The 15231-nt window shown below is 47.0% G+C and overlaps 1 protein-coding gene across 3 annotated transcripts in view; it reads right to left on the bottom strand.

The window, feature by feature from the left end:
* BOC (BOC cell adhesion associated, oncogene regulated) overlaps positions 1–15231 on the bottom strand; it is a 78565-nt gene that overhangs the window by 31700 nt on the left and 31634 nt on the right. For all 3 annotated transcript variants that reach the window (XM_090056446.1, XM_090056429.1, XM_090056438.1), the window contains 2 exons: positions 6317–6496; positions 4121–4399 (listed from right to left, as the gene is read on the bottom strand). In XM_090056446.1, the coding sequence (XP_089912572.1) occupies positions 4121–4399; positions 6317–6401 (364 nt within the window). In that variant the 5' untranslated portion in view covers positions 6402–6496. The remainder of the gene's footprint in view (positions 1–4120; positions 4400–6316; positions 6497–15231) is intronic.

The following is a 15231-nucleotide window of genomic DNA, read 5'->3' as shown; positions in this document are numbered from 1 at the left end:
TGACCCCAGCCAGATGCCTATCTAGCCTCTTCTTAGAGACCCAAGGTAGGGGAGAGCATCACCTCCCTTGGAAGCTCATTCCACATTTCCAATATGTATACCCCTCCCCCATAAAAATTCTCCCTTTTATCCCCTCTTCCCAAGAAAAGACAGTGGCCCAGTGGCAGAGCAGGGAAGACATCTCACTATGGCTCAAGAAGCATGAATTTGAGCCCTGTCCTCACACTTATGCCAAAGATGACCCTCCACCAGCCCAGCTATACATGGATACCTGACGTTCAGATGGGGGCTAAGGGAAATGGGGTATGGGATAGACTGAAATCATCTCAATATGATAATGGCCACATCACTACCATTGTCCAAGCTGCTACACTAGCTTTCATCAGTACTATATTTGGCTATGGATGCGCTGGGGAGACCATGGGGACAAACTAAGGCAGACAGGGACCTATTACTTACTTATTTTGTAAGTTCCTGCTAGGTGCCCTAGACCCACCTCCCCTCCACCACCTGTTTACATTGACAGGCTCATGTCCCTGCTGACTTTGGCCCAGAGGCTGCTGTGGGGACTGGGGAGGGAGGACACAGATACAGCATCCTGAGGAGGCTACAAGAAAAAGTGGTTTGGAAATGAAGATTTTGGTATGATAAAATATGTGCCCCCTGGGGAGAGACTACAGATATATTTCATACATAATAAAATAATATTAAAAACAAGCTCACACCAGGTAACCTTTACAGAGTCTCAATCCACACTTCAGCACTCATGTGACCATGCATAATCCTTTCAGGCTGGCTAGTCACTCCCATTATAAGGGATGAGACAGAGGACAGCTCAGAGACCTGCAGGCGGGATACAGAGCTTTAATCTCCAGATTACCTTTCAAAATGGATCTAGGATTTATAGTGATCAAAGTTACCATAGTCTATTTAGTGCTTTGTGAGTAGAGGGGTCAAGCCAATTTGAACAAGAGACCCTTCCCGCCACTCACCTTTTAGCAGCTGAGCAACGTCTGAGACTTTGACTATTACGGAAGTGATGCTCTTTCTGTTGCTTTAAGAAATCCATCTCTCAACCTCTTTTGCAAATCCCTATCTCCCCCCAGGGCTACAAAACAACAGTCATTTCATCTCTGCTGCAGGAATTAGCTGCTAGTTTCAACTAGTCCTCCAAGGCAGGGTGAACAGAGATCAGCTTAGGCATCAGTCCCAATGCTAAACTACAGCTGCCAACAGGTCAAAAACATTGCCAGGGCTAATCCACTTTGTGAACAGGGCCACCAGAGACTATCAGTGGGTTAAGTATGCATATAATTATGGGGGACTGTAGGGATCCCTTTCAGAAGGCTGAGGGTTACAAGTATCTAAGAGTTTGCCAGAAAGCACAGAAAATGCTCTGGTTACCCCAGCTCATAATAATAATAAAAAAAAAAATCATACCCTGAAAAAACATTGCTTCTTGTTTTTCTCATGCATGTCCCAATCCCAGTTCTCTCCTGCACATTGTTTCTGGATCAGGCTAAAGCTCTTACAGTGCCCCTATTGAGTCCTGAAGCTGGAAGGAGTCCTGGGACACAGTTGCTCAGGTCCCAAACACATGCTGGACAGTCCCTCCAAAAGACCATCCAGGTTTTTGCCTATCCCATAACTGACAGCCTGCTCTGGAGCATTTCAAACCATTGCATGGCAGTTATATAGTTGGCTTTCATCTTCCAGAGGTAGGAGAAAGAATACAAGATGGGATGATGGAAACCAGTCACAAACCATGGACTACACCGTAAATCAGTGCCTGCATTTATCATTGGCACGTGGTGTTTCAGACATGTACCAAGCTGCTACTGAAACGACGGCTCTTGACTGATCACTTACCACCTCTCCTACCTGAGACAGGAAAGAAGGCTCTTCCCCTTCCAGACAGTTCTTCCCAAGGTGGGATCTATTTCATGGTTCTCCAACACCTGGGAGCTGTCTTGTGTCCCTGTATCACTCTTCTCAAAGACTGCGGGGATCAGTGGGAGGTCCTCTTGGGTGTCAATATGCTCCAGAGGGAACCAGCCTTTTTTCCACACAGCACTGAAACTTTGTGGGGAAGGGGATGTGGAGTCCCATGGGATGTCACCTGCTCATTTAACCCACCTTCAGCATCAGTTCTCAAGATCCCTGCAGTGACATCAGTGTCCTATCCCCCCCTATGAGGAGGCAAAGCCATTAATCTCTCACCCTCCTGCTGCAGCCTCTGGTCCTCCTCCCTCCTCTCAGCAGCAGGAGGCTGGCAGTAGTGGTAAAATCTCACTCATTATTCCCTTTCCTGGTTCCAGCTCAGTGGCCCCAGCCAGGGACCATTTGCCTCCTTGACCTTTACACCTTGTATAAGGCTTTGTAAATGCTGCAAGAAATAGAGTTGCATTGGCAGGGAGGTACTAAGTGGAAGCCTGGAGCATTACCATTCACCATTTGCTATCTGGCTTGGTACAGGTCAGGGCAAAGATGATGAACCTGAATCAGCCCTCTGGCAATCCCCAGGGTCCCAGCCCAACACTAGATGTGGTTAGACTAGATCTGTCCAGAGGGAGATAGCAGGACTGTCCTGCACACTAGTTGCTCAACCTCAGCCACTGCTGGAGATGGCTCCCTTCAGTCACCAGAGCTGGAAGGGGAAGGTAGCACCCAGGTAGATGGAACAACAGCGGCTTTGTCTAAGCAATGACATTTGAGAGAACACTAGGGAGGGCCCAGAGGCAAACAACGGTACTAAGGAGTGGTGCGTGTGCTGCTCTCCTCATCTTTCCTAAATGCAAACCATGCCCTCAGTAATCCCATCCACCTCTCCCCTCCCCTATCAGGCCACCAGCAAAACACAGCCCCCATTCTGCTCTGGAATGTGCTCTCCGAAACTTAATCTAAGTGCAGAGCCCAGGCCAAATCCCCTCATGGATTCAACCCAGGAATGGCCTCCCCCTCCTACTCAGCCTTGGCGCGCAGTAACTGCAGCTCCACTTCACTCTCCCTCGCTTTCTCTTTTTTCCCTCCCACCCAGCCCGGCCTAAACATTTCACTTCTGATTAATGTCTCGATGACAAGCCAATAGTTCTTGGCGTTAGAACAAAACCAGCCCCTGTTTTGCACAAACATCTCTTCTCCCTCAGTTTCTGAGACAAATCCCCTTCCCCAATACCCTCCATCAGGCCCTCTCACTACCAGCTGAGAGAGGTTACAAGGCAGCTCTCTGTACCTTGGCCACTGGGGTAACAGTGTCCTTCTCGCAGACTCACCCACTAGCAAATGTCTAGAGCAATTCTGGGGGGGATGCTGTCTTAGTTATTTAACTCTCTTTTACTTCCTTGTCCCTTCTTTGGGGAGCCTCTTAATTCTTCCAGGTGATGCAAGAAGGGTCAGCTTGTCAGTGCCTGCACCACCAACCTGGTGGCATAAGAGAATCCTTCAATTTAACCAGCTGAATCATCTCACCACAATGTGGCTGTGATAGCTGCCGTCTTGGCTGGCTCTAGGCATTGAACTAGTGACTTGCCAAGCAAAAAACAGGAGGTCTTTTAGCTTGAGCTAAGAGCCAAGACTCACTAGGCAAGCACTGTAACTGTATCTCATTCTCTGAGGATCAAGGACAGAGACAACTAAAAAGACATGTGGACCAGTTAGTTACATGGCCGTAGGTGGGTATTATGGATGTGTGCGCATCATGTATCAAATGGCCATACTCCTCTGTCATCATGAGATGAGAAGAAAAATGGTCAATTAAGGGATTTTTTTGGTAGTGGTAATTGCAGTCAATAAGGCAGTAGTGAACTAAATGACTAAGAAGCTCACTCAGATACCACAGCGATATTTAGGTGCCTTATCGTATGTCTACACTACAGTGGCAATGTGTCCCAGAAAGAATGCCCCTGAGCACTCCTTACCCACCCACACCCTCAAGTATGCTCCAGTAATATGCTTTTCTCAAAGCCTGGGAGCAAACTAAGATTTCCTACTGCCACAATGGTTACCCCAGGACCAGTCTATCCCACTGCATCACAAGCTCTGACAGCCCCAGGACTGAAGTCCGAATCAACATGAGGGATTAAAACAAAGGAAGGGATGGTAGAGGACAAAAGCTACTCACTGGCTAACGTCACTGTGGCTGGGACACTGGCCACAACCCCCTCAGGTACACGAGCGATACATTGATACCGGCCTACGGTGTGGTTGTTGAGAGCAAGGATGACGAGTTTCCCTGGCTCGGTGTGAATCCCCAGCACCTCGTCTGACTCCGTCAGCTCCTTCCCATTCAATCTCCAGGTAACGTTCACTCTTGTGGGGTTTGCCACACAACCCAGACTCACCACGCCACCATATTTTTGGACGATGGAGGCAGGTTGGACCGTGACTTGCAGAGACTCGCCTATGCAGTGGATGGGGAGAGAAGATGAAATACATGTGAGCATGAGCACACAGAACAGAAGATGAGCTCCTCTGCTGTCACATCCTGCTCTGCCTGGCAAGCACCGCTAGTGCTGACAGATTCCTCTCATCTCTTTAGACATAGCCTTTCTTAGAACTGTGCCATGATTACGTCTCAGGTAGAGTGAGAGCTAGACCGAGAAGCTTGGCTCCCGATATGGAGCACCCTAGAGCTTAGAATATGCTGGGATCCAGGGGTCTGGCTTGATCTACTGGAAAGCGGAGGGTGTAATTCTGACCCTGAAACTTCAAGCAATGTTTGGATTCCAGGTTTCTGTTCAAACTGCTGTTTCCAGCTTTCGTTCAGCTGTGGCTGAAGCTGACATGGGGAATCACTTATGCTTGGGGATGCATCGAATTGCCTAAGCCCTCATCAAGGTGCCTCCTTTAAGGAGGAAAGTACCATAGAAAAATGTCAGGAGCCTGCGGGCAAAGCACGGAAGTAAGAATGCATTAACACTCTACTTGGGGTAAAGCCACAAAAACTTTGCCCTCATGAAAAATACTGGCCTCTCCTGACCATCAGAGTGCACCATTCATCTTGGTCAAGATGCAGTCATGAAACTCCTGGCTCTTCCATTGGCTCATTCTGATCTGAGCTTAGGGGAAGACAGGGAAGCAATGGCTTCTCTCTCATCTGCTGGAGTCTGTAACCTCAGCACCAATTATCTCCAGTGCACTGCCTTCAAGCAATGTTGAATCAAAGCCCCCCCCACCACCTCCAGGAAACTTTCTTTACACTCCCTGGGTGGGCTCCCTACAAATGGCAGGAAAGCAGCCTGGAGCTCTCCCTTTCCCACTGCAATGAAAATCGTGGGTGTGTGGGGTGTGGACATTGTGTCCAATAGGCCAATGGCCATTTAAGAAGAGCACGAAGATGGGGATGCTGGACCTTGGTTGGCCCAGGTTTCATAGTTTCTAGGGTTGGAAAGGACCTGAGCAGATCATCAAGTCCGACCCTCTGCCATGGCAGGAAACATTACTGGGGTCAAACAATCCCAGCCAGGTGTTTGTCTAGCCTTGTCTTAAAGACCCCCAGGGTAGGAGCCAGCACCACTTCTCTTGGAAGTTGGTTCCAGATCCTAGCCGCCCTGACTGTGAAGTAGTTCTTACAGATGTCTAATCTGAATTTACCCTCTACCAGTGTGTGACCATTATTTCTAGTCACTCCTAGAAGTGCTCGGGGGAACAGGGACTCCCTCAGTGCCTGCTGGTCCTCTCTGACTAGTTTGTAACAGGCCACTAGATTCCCCCCTCAGCCTTCTCTTCTGGAGGCTGAACAGGTTCAGGTCCCTTAGCCTATCCTCATAGGACCTGCCCTGCTGCCCCCCGATCATGCAAGTGGCCCTCCTCTGGACCCTCTCCATGTTGTCCACATCCCTCTTGAAGTGCGGCGCCCAGAACTGGACGCAGCACTCCAGCTGCGGCCTGACCAGTGTCGCATAGAAGGGGAGGATCACCTCCTTGTACCTGCTTGAGATGCATCTGTGGATGCCTGACAAGGTATGGTTAGCTTTCCTGACTGCATCCCCACACTCTGGCCCATGTTCATCTTGGCATCAATGATGACTCCAAGGTTAAAGGAAGGGAGCTGTGTCCAGGTGTGTGGATTCTCTTTGGGACATATTTCCCTCTGTAGTGGGACATTTTCCCTTGGAAGGATAAGGAACCAGGGTCAATTGCACATTCTGCAAGTACATGACAGTGCAAATGGTCCCTTTACAACTGCGGGGTGGGGAGGAGTTTGATGCTTTGGGGATGGAAAGCAGAGTCCACTCCCACAGGCACTTCGGGATCTTCAGTTATTGAATTGTTTTACATTTGCAGAATGCAAAAATGGGAATGGTATGGAACTCACCCAAATTAGCAAAGCAACTAGCAGCTGCCAGGATAAGGCAGGGGATGGTGGCCACTGGTCTCTTCCTTCCAGGTGTCATTGTCATCCCATGCAGCGTAGCCTGGAGCAGAAGGGCCCAGGCAGGGTTCCCATAAGTTGCCTCAGAAGACTCAAGGAGGTGCTGTGGCTTCCTGTGGTGCCCTGCAGAAGACAGGAAAGAAAAACGAGGAGGGTGGGGGGAAAGGGGTGTCAAACAAGTCCCTCATAATCTTTGTCAATCCTTGGCAAATCCCCGAGACTGAAGATCCAAGCACATTACAGAAGTCAGCTCAATGGCACTTCTCCCCATGCCTGATCCCAACTCAGATATCACTGACTCTCTGCAGGTACTTTACAAGAGGAAGGGCAAACCCTGGCCAGAGTCCAATGCAAAACAATGCTCTGGGCTGCTCCAATACCAACTAAGCTCCTGAGAGGTGCAGAAAGCCAAAAGTGGGCCACATATAACAGAATACTTGCACCTTCTCTTAAACAATTCATTCAAATCATTTTACAGATGCCAATAAAGCACTAAAATGCATTGTCATCCTCATTTTTTCAGATAGAAGAAATAGATACAAAAAGGCATTAAAGGAATTGTGGGCCCTTCTGAAATCTGGGCTCTAAGGGCCTGCCCACCACATGTGTGCTCAAGCTAGAGATAGATACAATGCAATTGCCTTAAAATGGTAAGCTCTGTCATGGCTGCATTTAATGCCACATACCTAGTGCTGCTCAAGGGTAGCTGTGTTGCATCCATTTCTGTGTACTGCATGCATAGAATAGGTGTGCTGTGCCTCACAAAGTATTGCTCTTTAGCATGCTCTGGACATGTCAAAGTTCACCTAGCTGGTCAGGTATCACAAGTCTCAGACAGAATCGCACATGCATGGACATACATCAGGCTCTGAGCACTGTGCACACACCATGACTTTCAGGAGCTAAACATAAGCATTCCTAGTAGAGTGTGGGTTAGGATATCTGTTGGGTTGACTTTCATCTTGGCTGCGACTATAGAGACAGTATTTTGGTTTAATGGGAAAACAAATAAAGAGGGGGTTTTTTCCCCTTGCAAGTACACATACTCCTGGGAAACAGGGATTATGACAGGCTGAGGGGAGAAACCATCATATATGTCCTCCACCCAGTCATCACTGGATCTATCAATAAATCCACAGCTCTGTTTCAAGCACACTTCTCTATTTGATCTAAGGACACATCTACCTGGGGAGTTACTCTTGAACACCTATTCTCAATTAATTCCCTGTGTGGATGTTCTTATTCCAGAATAAGGGTGTGGACATGAGAACAATTTAGTACAGGGTAAAAGAAGTGGGGCTTTACTGCACGTTGCTTGTTGCATAAAAATGGTCTACATGCATGCCCTTGGTAGGTGGAAGCTAAACCATGACAACCTGCCCTTTGAAAAAAGAGGAATAAGTTGCAACGGGTTTATCCTCCACTTGCTGTGGGGCAAATGAAGAGTTACTGCACAGCAGCAGACATAAGGCAAAGCCCTGCCTCCTGTTATCCTATGGTGAATTGTTCAAACACCCACAGCAGGTTGGAACTACCTTCAACCAAGGGCAGGGGATTTAAGGAAAGGAGAAACGTTCCCATCAGACAACGCAACAATATGCGTTTTGAATACCCTCTAGCCACATTCTCTCTGTAGTGATACTTAGTACCTGGAACTGACAGCCCCAAGGTGCCAATTAAAAAAAGAGTTTCAAAATTATTAATACTAAAACTGCTGGTAGTGCTGGTGCAGAAGCCAAAGCCTGGACTAATTCTGGAAGCTAGTATATGACATTTTTTGCCATGGTGATATCAAGTAGCTAACTGCAACTGGTATCCTGGAGTCTGGAGAAGAGCATGAGGCTTTTATATCACAGTTATCACTCTACCCTAATACCTACCTCTTGTCATGACTGTTTTAAATAAAAAAGGAAAGAGAAGTGAGTTATGTTGCTTTTGCTAAAGAGAACATAATGTCCCCAGCACAGAGCATCTGTCAAGCAGCTTAGGGCTGGAACATTGGTTTATTAGATATAAGAAGAAAATAAATGGTTTTCAGGACCCCAAAGCAAAACAAAACTCAAAACAATTTGGGGGCCGATTTAAGTCTGCCCTGGCAGTTCTGGAAAGCTTCTGGAGAGCAAACCAGCTTTCACCTCTCTGGTTTCACCATGTTTTGGCAGAGGGAGGAATGAACGTTAAAAGGAAAGAGATGTTGTGGAATACCTGTTGGGAGAAGGGGAGTTCTGATCAAGACCACCTTGTAATTCTCATAAACACATCTCGGCTTGTTACACAGAGGCAACAAACCAAGATGGATAGATACACCCTTCACAGCTAGGATTACCATGTGCATACACAATTAATTACCAAACTGACAAAGTCCACCAAATGAAGGAGGGCCACAGGTGGTTGAAGAGAGAGACCAATAAATTCAATCAGTGTTCTTGGTAGATTCAAGAGATTTGGTGTGGGATGGAGAGTGGTACACAACTCAAGGGTATGATAATTCTCCAAACCTCTGCTAGAGCACCGGCACAAGGATACTGACCTTTCCTTTTTTAGCTAGGACTGATAAAAAAGTAAACACATAGCATAAAACATGGAAAATTAATGAACTCACGACTACTGCTTAACATCGAGGACCAGACTGGCAAAAGCATTCAGCTCCCAGCCTATATCAGGCTCATCTGAGTATCTGGACACTTGGGTGCCTAAGTGGGAGCTCAGTGGCTCTGCAAAATCTGCCCTGAAGCTGTCTGCATTAAACACAGAGCAAAAACACAAAAAAAAGTATATGCCTCTGTCAACTGAGGTTCTGTCACCACCCTGGCTTTCTTTGCACCTGGGTAAGAGAGAGGGGCTGAAGGGAAAAAGCTCAGCTCTCAACTTAAGGAAATAACCCACCCCAATTCCCCCATTACATCTCATTTGCAAATCCAGGGCATGTGGTCCCCTGGCACTGGGAAATCACAGGTTTTCAATGAACTACTTTCCATCTTTCTACCCAACTGGACAATGGGGCTCACTCAAAATGCTCTTAACTTCCTTTTCTTTTTTCCCTGAGAAACTTCCCCTTTTTCTTGCAAAACCTCTTTCCAACAATCATTAAGACCGTGAGTCCCTACACCACCTTAGGCCTCAGTAGCTGCTCTGGGAAAGAAAGAGTTAAAATAATTTAAGGGGCTTCAACAGGGGGAAAGGCTCTCCTCTCTCACTGTTTTTTTTTTTAATGCTTTCCTGTCAGGTTAAAATAACAATTTCCTGTCAGTGGAGGGAAGGTAGTAAGTCCCTTTCAGACAGCCCAGTAAATCAAAGGCTGGGCCATTAGTAGAGTGAGATTAACGAGGGCTTCATCAGATGTGTGAAGTGTAAAAGCTGTCAACCAAGCTCCCTGCCCCACACACACACTGCACAGAAGAAATGGGAAGGGTGGGGGTAGGTAAACCAGAGAAGGGAAGACAGCAAAGTAATAAGAAGAGAGAGAAAGGAGGGAGGAGAAGCAGAGAGATTTGCATTAAACACAGGCAGCAACAGAGGTGCTTGCTGATTACAAGCTGAAGGTTTTACTGAGGAAATGCTGCCCAGAGCTCCAGGCCCCCTCCTGCTTAACAAGGCCCAATCAAACAATTCTTGTTGCTACCACACTGTTTGTAATTTATAAGGTTTCCAAATGGAAAGCAGCCCTGGTTTCTGCTCTTGGACATGAATGTGCTCTTTATAGCTCCAGGTTGGAAGGAAGGTATGTGAGGAAGAAGAAACGAAAAGCAAAGTGAAAGCAGGAAAGCACTGAAGACAAGAGTCCGTCCTGTTTTGGGAGGACTATGAACTCCTTCCCCCACCAGTGCTTGGGCTGGAAGAAATCAATATAGCTTGGTAGCATGATTGACTAGTGCAGAGGAATGGGAACAGCGTTTTGCGCTGATTCCACTGCCACTGACTCACTCCGTAAACGTGGTCAAGATATGTAATCTTTATGCTTCAGTTTCCCCTTCAGTACTTTGGGATCTGAGGACAAAAGGTGCAACAGCAGTGCTAAGCATTACTTTCAGATTTTATTTTTACCTGTACCTGCAAGAGCCTGGCACAATGCTGATGGATTTCCCTGTGGTGGAATGGACACCAGAACAGAACAGAGAAGGAGCTCAAGTTAAAGAAGCTTCTCCAAGGGTAGTCTGACTTTCAGTATAGCTTCTGGTCAAAAAGATACAAAGTCCCCCTTTTTTATCTCCTTTGGGCATTTAGATTCCCTTCTCCCCATGACAAGCTGCAAAGCTGAGCTGCCATTAAAAGGCCTAGCTGCACTGATTTTGCCCAGCACCTCTTGAGCTGAAGCAGCCTGTGGAAACTGGGACTCCTGTCTCGGCCTCCTCGTAAATGCCACCTTGTAGCAGCTGAACCTTAGACTACACTTTAGTGGAACTGCACACAAAATTAGCAGTACACACTTATCTTGTAGTCCGCAGGGGTCAGACATGACAGAGAAACCAGGGTATGAATTCAGTGGTCACGGGCAAGAGAGTAAATCACCCATTTCTTCTGCTGCTTGGTGACATTTACAAGGGAGTTAAGGCAGAAGGCCAGTTTACATCATCAGCCTCAGGTCAGACGCACCAGTCTGTGCACATGGGTTTTCTGAGAGGCCAGTCTGCTCAAAAGCCCAGGCTGCAAACACTGGGGAAGTCTGGCTGTAGATCCAGATACAAAATGTAGCAACCTGGGAACATCTGTAGATTTTAAGCGATTATCTGCAGTTGATGGGACAGGCAGAATTAATGTTCATGGGCTGAGACCAGATTTTGGCTGTTCCAGCCTGTTGGACAACCTGTTTCTTCCTCACGCAAGTGAGGGAATGGAGGAATAATTTACCTTCAGAGAAGTGGGATTTTTTTGTGATTAAGTCGCTGAACAGGAGGACCCCCGAGATCTGCGCTACAGCTGCACTGTGTGACACTGAGCAGTTTGCTGCCACACTCTGCGTCTCAGTAGAATAGGAATAATACTAGACCTCTCTCTTAGCTTTTGTCTAATCAGATTTAAGCTCTTCAGAACAGGAATCATCTCTTACACCCTTGAGTGCCTGGTACAAGGCACAAATCTCAGCTGGGATCATTAGCCAGTACAGCTGCAATGCAAATAATAAATAACACCACATAACACTTCAATAGTCCTTTGCAACTGTAGATCTCCAAAGCACTTAATAAAAAAAAAAAACAAAACAGTCCTGCCAGCCACATTTTCAGACAGGAAACTGAAGGCTGTGGAAAGGAAACGACTTGACCAAGATTATACTATTAGCCAGTGGCAGAGCTGGAAATAGAACCCAAGGCCTTCTGACTCCTAGTTGAGCCTTATCTAATAAACTGTGAAATACCAGAAATGAAAAGTGCCACAGAAGAGGCAAGAATTTTTAGGAAGCAAGTTAACTCCTCAATCTCCTACCAAAGAGCCAAACACGGTTTAATTTTAGTGCTTCTCACCGGAGCCACAATATTGGCCACAAGTGCTGCCCTGGAGGAGTCTGAAGAGTAGGAAGTGCAGCTGTGGGAAAAGTATGGTTCTTCTTTGCAACAGCAGTAACACGCACTGAATGGACCAAAATGTTTGGGAGAGCTGGGGTCGAAATCAAAGTTGAGTGGCTTTTGTAAGACTGTAGAAAAAAAAAATGTATGATATTGTACTACATTATTTGAAGCCTGTATCCCAATGCATGGAGCAAAATTAGGATTGGGGTTTCCTCCTTAACTTTGGTGTTTTGGGTTTCTGAGGTTTAGCTGTTGCACTCTAACCTTTGATTCATGCAGGTTTTTTGGATGGACTTTCTTAAGAATAGGGACATTCCCCACCCCTCCAATAAATAAGTGTAAATGATGGGGGACAGCTTCAGGCTTTGATCCTCTGTGACTCTTGATGGCTGTTAGCGAGATTAGAACCTGTAGAGCAGTCGCAATGCAGAAATATTAAATTCCTGTAGCACTATGAGGTTAACATGTTTGAAAAATACTTAGGAGTAAGCAGAGCATCACAGATGTGCAGCTCAATGGATCTGCCTTGTAAACTGGGGGCTAGTTTTACGAGTGGGATCATCAGAGGGCTTTACAAGGCAGGATTTGCATGAAAGTACCTCTCTAAAGGTATAAAGCAGGCTCATGGTAGAAATTGGTCTTCACATCAGAGCAGAATATTTCACAGAAACAGAACCAAACCCCAGATGAAAATCTTATAATGTTACAATATTACAATCTGTGTTATGGGGCGTTTCATCTTTCCTTAACATGAGACTACTGGCTTTGCAGTCTCACTCCAACTACAGTCTCTGCTATGGTACCACTGTGGAGGGACTGAATGAAATGGCTCAGGAAACAGCAATGGGCTATGGAACATTGCCTTGCTTGTTTAAATCTGGCCCAGGTCAGTAGTGACAGAGTATCAGCATTATCTGACATCTCTTCAGCAACCTCTTTGAAATGAAAGTCAGCTGCTCGTGAACAGCCACCCATCCTGCAGGCCCCAGGAAGCCCGCTTGCTGGCAGTCTTGGCAGGCCCAGTAAGTGCTGAGTTGGCTGCAGAGGCTGAACCACTCCTCTCTCTGCCCACAAATAGTCGCTCCGAGTTGGGATAGTAAGGCATGTCCCGGGACTTCCCTTGTCAGCTTACCAGGGCCTTTAGTTTCCAGAGGCGTCAAATCAAATATTGCTCAACAGTTCAACAATCTGCTCAACAATTTAATTCCAGATTCAAAGCAAGGCAAAAAAAAAAGTGATGCAATTATTTCCCGTCACCAGTTCCTCATTGCTGCAGCCCTCTCTATTCCACTTCTTGCCCCAAATGGAGACTTTGCACCCAAACAGCATATTCTGCGATCCTCTGCCCCTCTCCAAAAATGGCCTCAGACCTTAAAACGGATGAAACCTCCTTGCCAGAGTGCAGGGGCAGCAAAAGAAAGAAAAAAAACCCATGTCTTTTCTTCAATATATTGGCCCCCCACACGCACTTAATTTCCCCCCCCCTTAGCCCCCCCATCTCTGTATAAATTCAATTTGACAACCCTGCTAATTGGATAAACGCCGCTCCCTACGCTCCTTTAAGCCCGTTCGCTTTTCTTTTCTTGTTTTTGGAGAGCAATTGTGGCTGTTCTTTAACACGAATTCCATCTGCTTTATTTCTCCTCTGCCCATTCAACACCCCTCCTGAATATTTATGAAGCCGTCCTCTCCCCCCTCCTTCCACTTTCTCTCTTTCCTAGCCCTCTTCTATTCCCCTAGGCTCCCTTCCTTCATCCCTTACCCCTCCCCACATCCCTTTCTCCTTCCCTGCCTGCCTGGGTCCCTCTCCTCTCCTCTCTCTCATTGCCCAGGACAATAACCTTGCAAATGCCCCTTCTCCCCCCACCCACCACCCCTTTTGCTTTAGATAAACACAGGCAGTGTCAAGTGTGAGGAGAAGGGGGGAGGGGGGACAACTGCCAGTCAAGCCTCAGGTCTTCAATGAAGCCTAGAGGCCTACCCTAATCTGCTGCATGCTTGCCATATGGGAGCTGTGTTGCCCTGGGAAACACTAACAGGCAGAACGGAGCTTAATAGAGTCCATATTCATTGTAATGCAGTGAGATGGCTCAAGGAACTATTGCCCCTTGGGTCTGTTTTCATTCTTCTGTTCCCCTTCTTTCTTTCTTTCTTCCTCCCTTTTTTCTTTATTTCTTTCTTTCTTTCAAAAGGACGAGGTCCCTGGAGAGCTCTAATCTGGAGAGGCTGGGGGCTCAGCGAAGGGACTGAGTTTTGGGCTGGGCGGGAGGGGGAGGGCAAGGCACGATGGTTGGGAAGGTGAAGGAGAAGCGGAGTGCAAGAGTAAAGCAGCAGCTAATAAGCATGCGGTGGGGCCAGCTGTCGAGATGTTCAAAAAACCTGCTCTTCATTCAAACAGCCTGCCGGAGCTGGCACAGAGGTGGCGGCAGAGTCCTTCCGGCGGAGCCGTCTTGCCCCGAGTAGCTCTGCCCTCCTGTGCTGAACGCAGCGCTGGCTACTGAAAAGCTTTAGATGGAGCGTGCTAGGAAGTCTCTTCAGAAACAAAATGCTCCAAGGAAGCAGAAGCCATTGCTGTGAGCAAGCCCAGAGCGGCAAGGGGAAGCTGGCTTTTCTCTGTTCTTTTCTTTGACCGCATAAGGAGGGCGTTGCAGCCTTTTTGTACCAGGCATCAGATCTGCACCACGGAGCAGGCTATGGGAGGTGGTGGAAACCCTTAACCAAATGGAAGAGCAAGTCACAGGCTCAGTCCCCAGTTTATGCCATCTTTCTTCTCACCACCCATCTCCACAATCCATTTGCAGAAACTTCAACCTTTTGACTAACAACTAGGTGGATGTTACTTTAAGACCCGATGGTTCCCACAGACAAAAAGGGCATCTTCAGCAGCGGCATGAAGGAAATCTCATAGTGACCCAACTTAATGATACTACAAGATTCCAAGCAGCAGACCACAACTTTGCAACTCAACTGACCCTGCATACCAAAACGAGGAAGGGAAGGATCAGATCATAACATCTACAGCAACGTCTCTGCTGTGCTCATGGAAGTTTCCCATCTTCTGAAAGTTTATAAGATGTTCCCTGTTTTTTTTTGTGGGTTTGCCCCATGCGTGATGCAAGTTCAGCTCTCAGATCAATATGTGAGTTGAATTTATTTTGAGGCTTTGCAAGAAAGGAACATTATTTTCTGGCTATGCTGACAAACCTGGCAAGGAGGCATCACAAGCCGATGCCAGTTGGAAAAAAGATTCAGAATGACAGTGTGCCCTGACACCATGTTAACATCATTTTGATTTCAACAGCAGAGGATTTCCGATATTGGAGCCTCTGCTTTTACTTTAGCATCTGCTTCTCA

The sequence above is a fragment of the Crocodylus siamensis genome, chromosome 1 (genome assembly GCF_052110815.1).
Source record: "Crocodylus siamensis isolate JL-2025a chromosome 1, ASM5211081v1, whole genome shotgun sequence".
Taxonomy (NCBI): Eukaryota; Metazoa; Chordata; order Crocodylia; family Crocodylidae; genus Crocodylus; species Crocodylus siamensis.
Note: the sequence above shows the minus strand (reverse complement) of the source record. Positions and strands in the feature narration are given on the sequence as shown.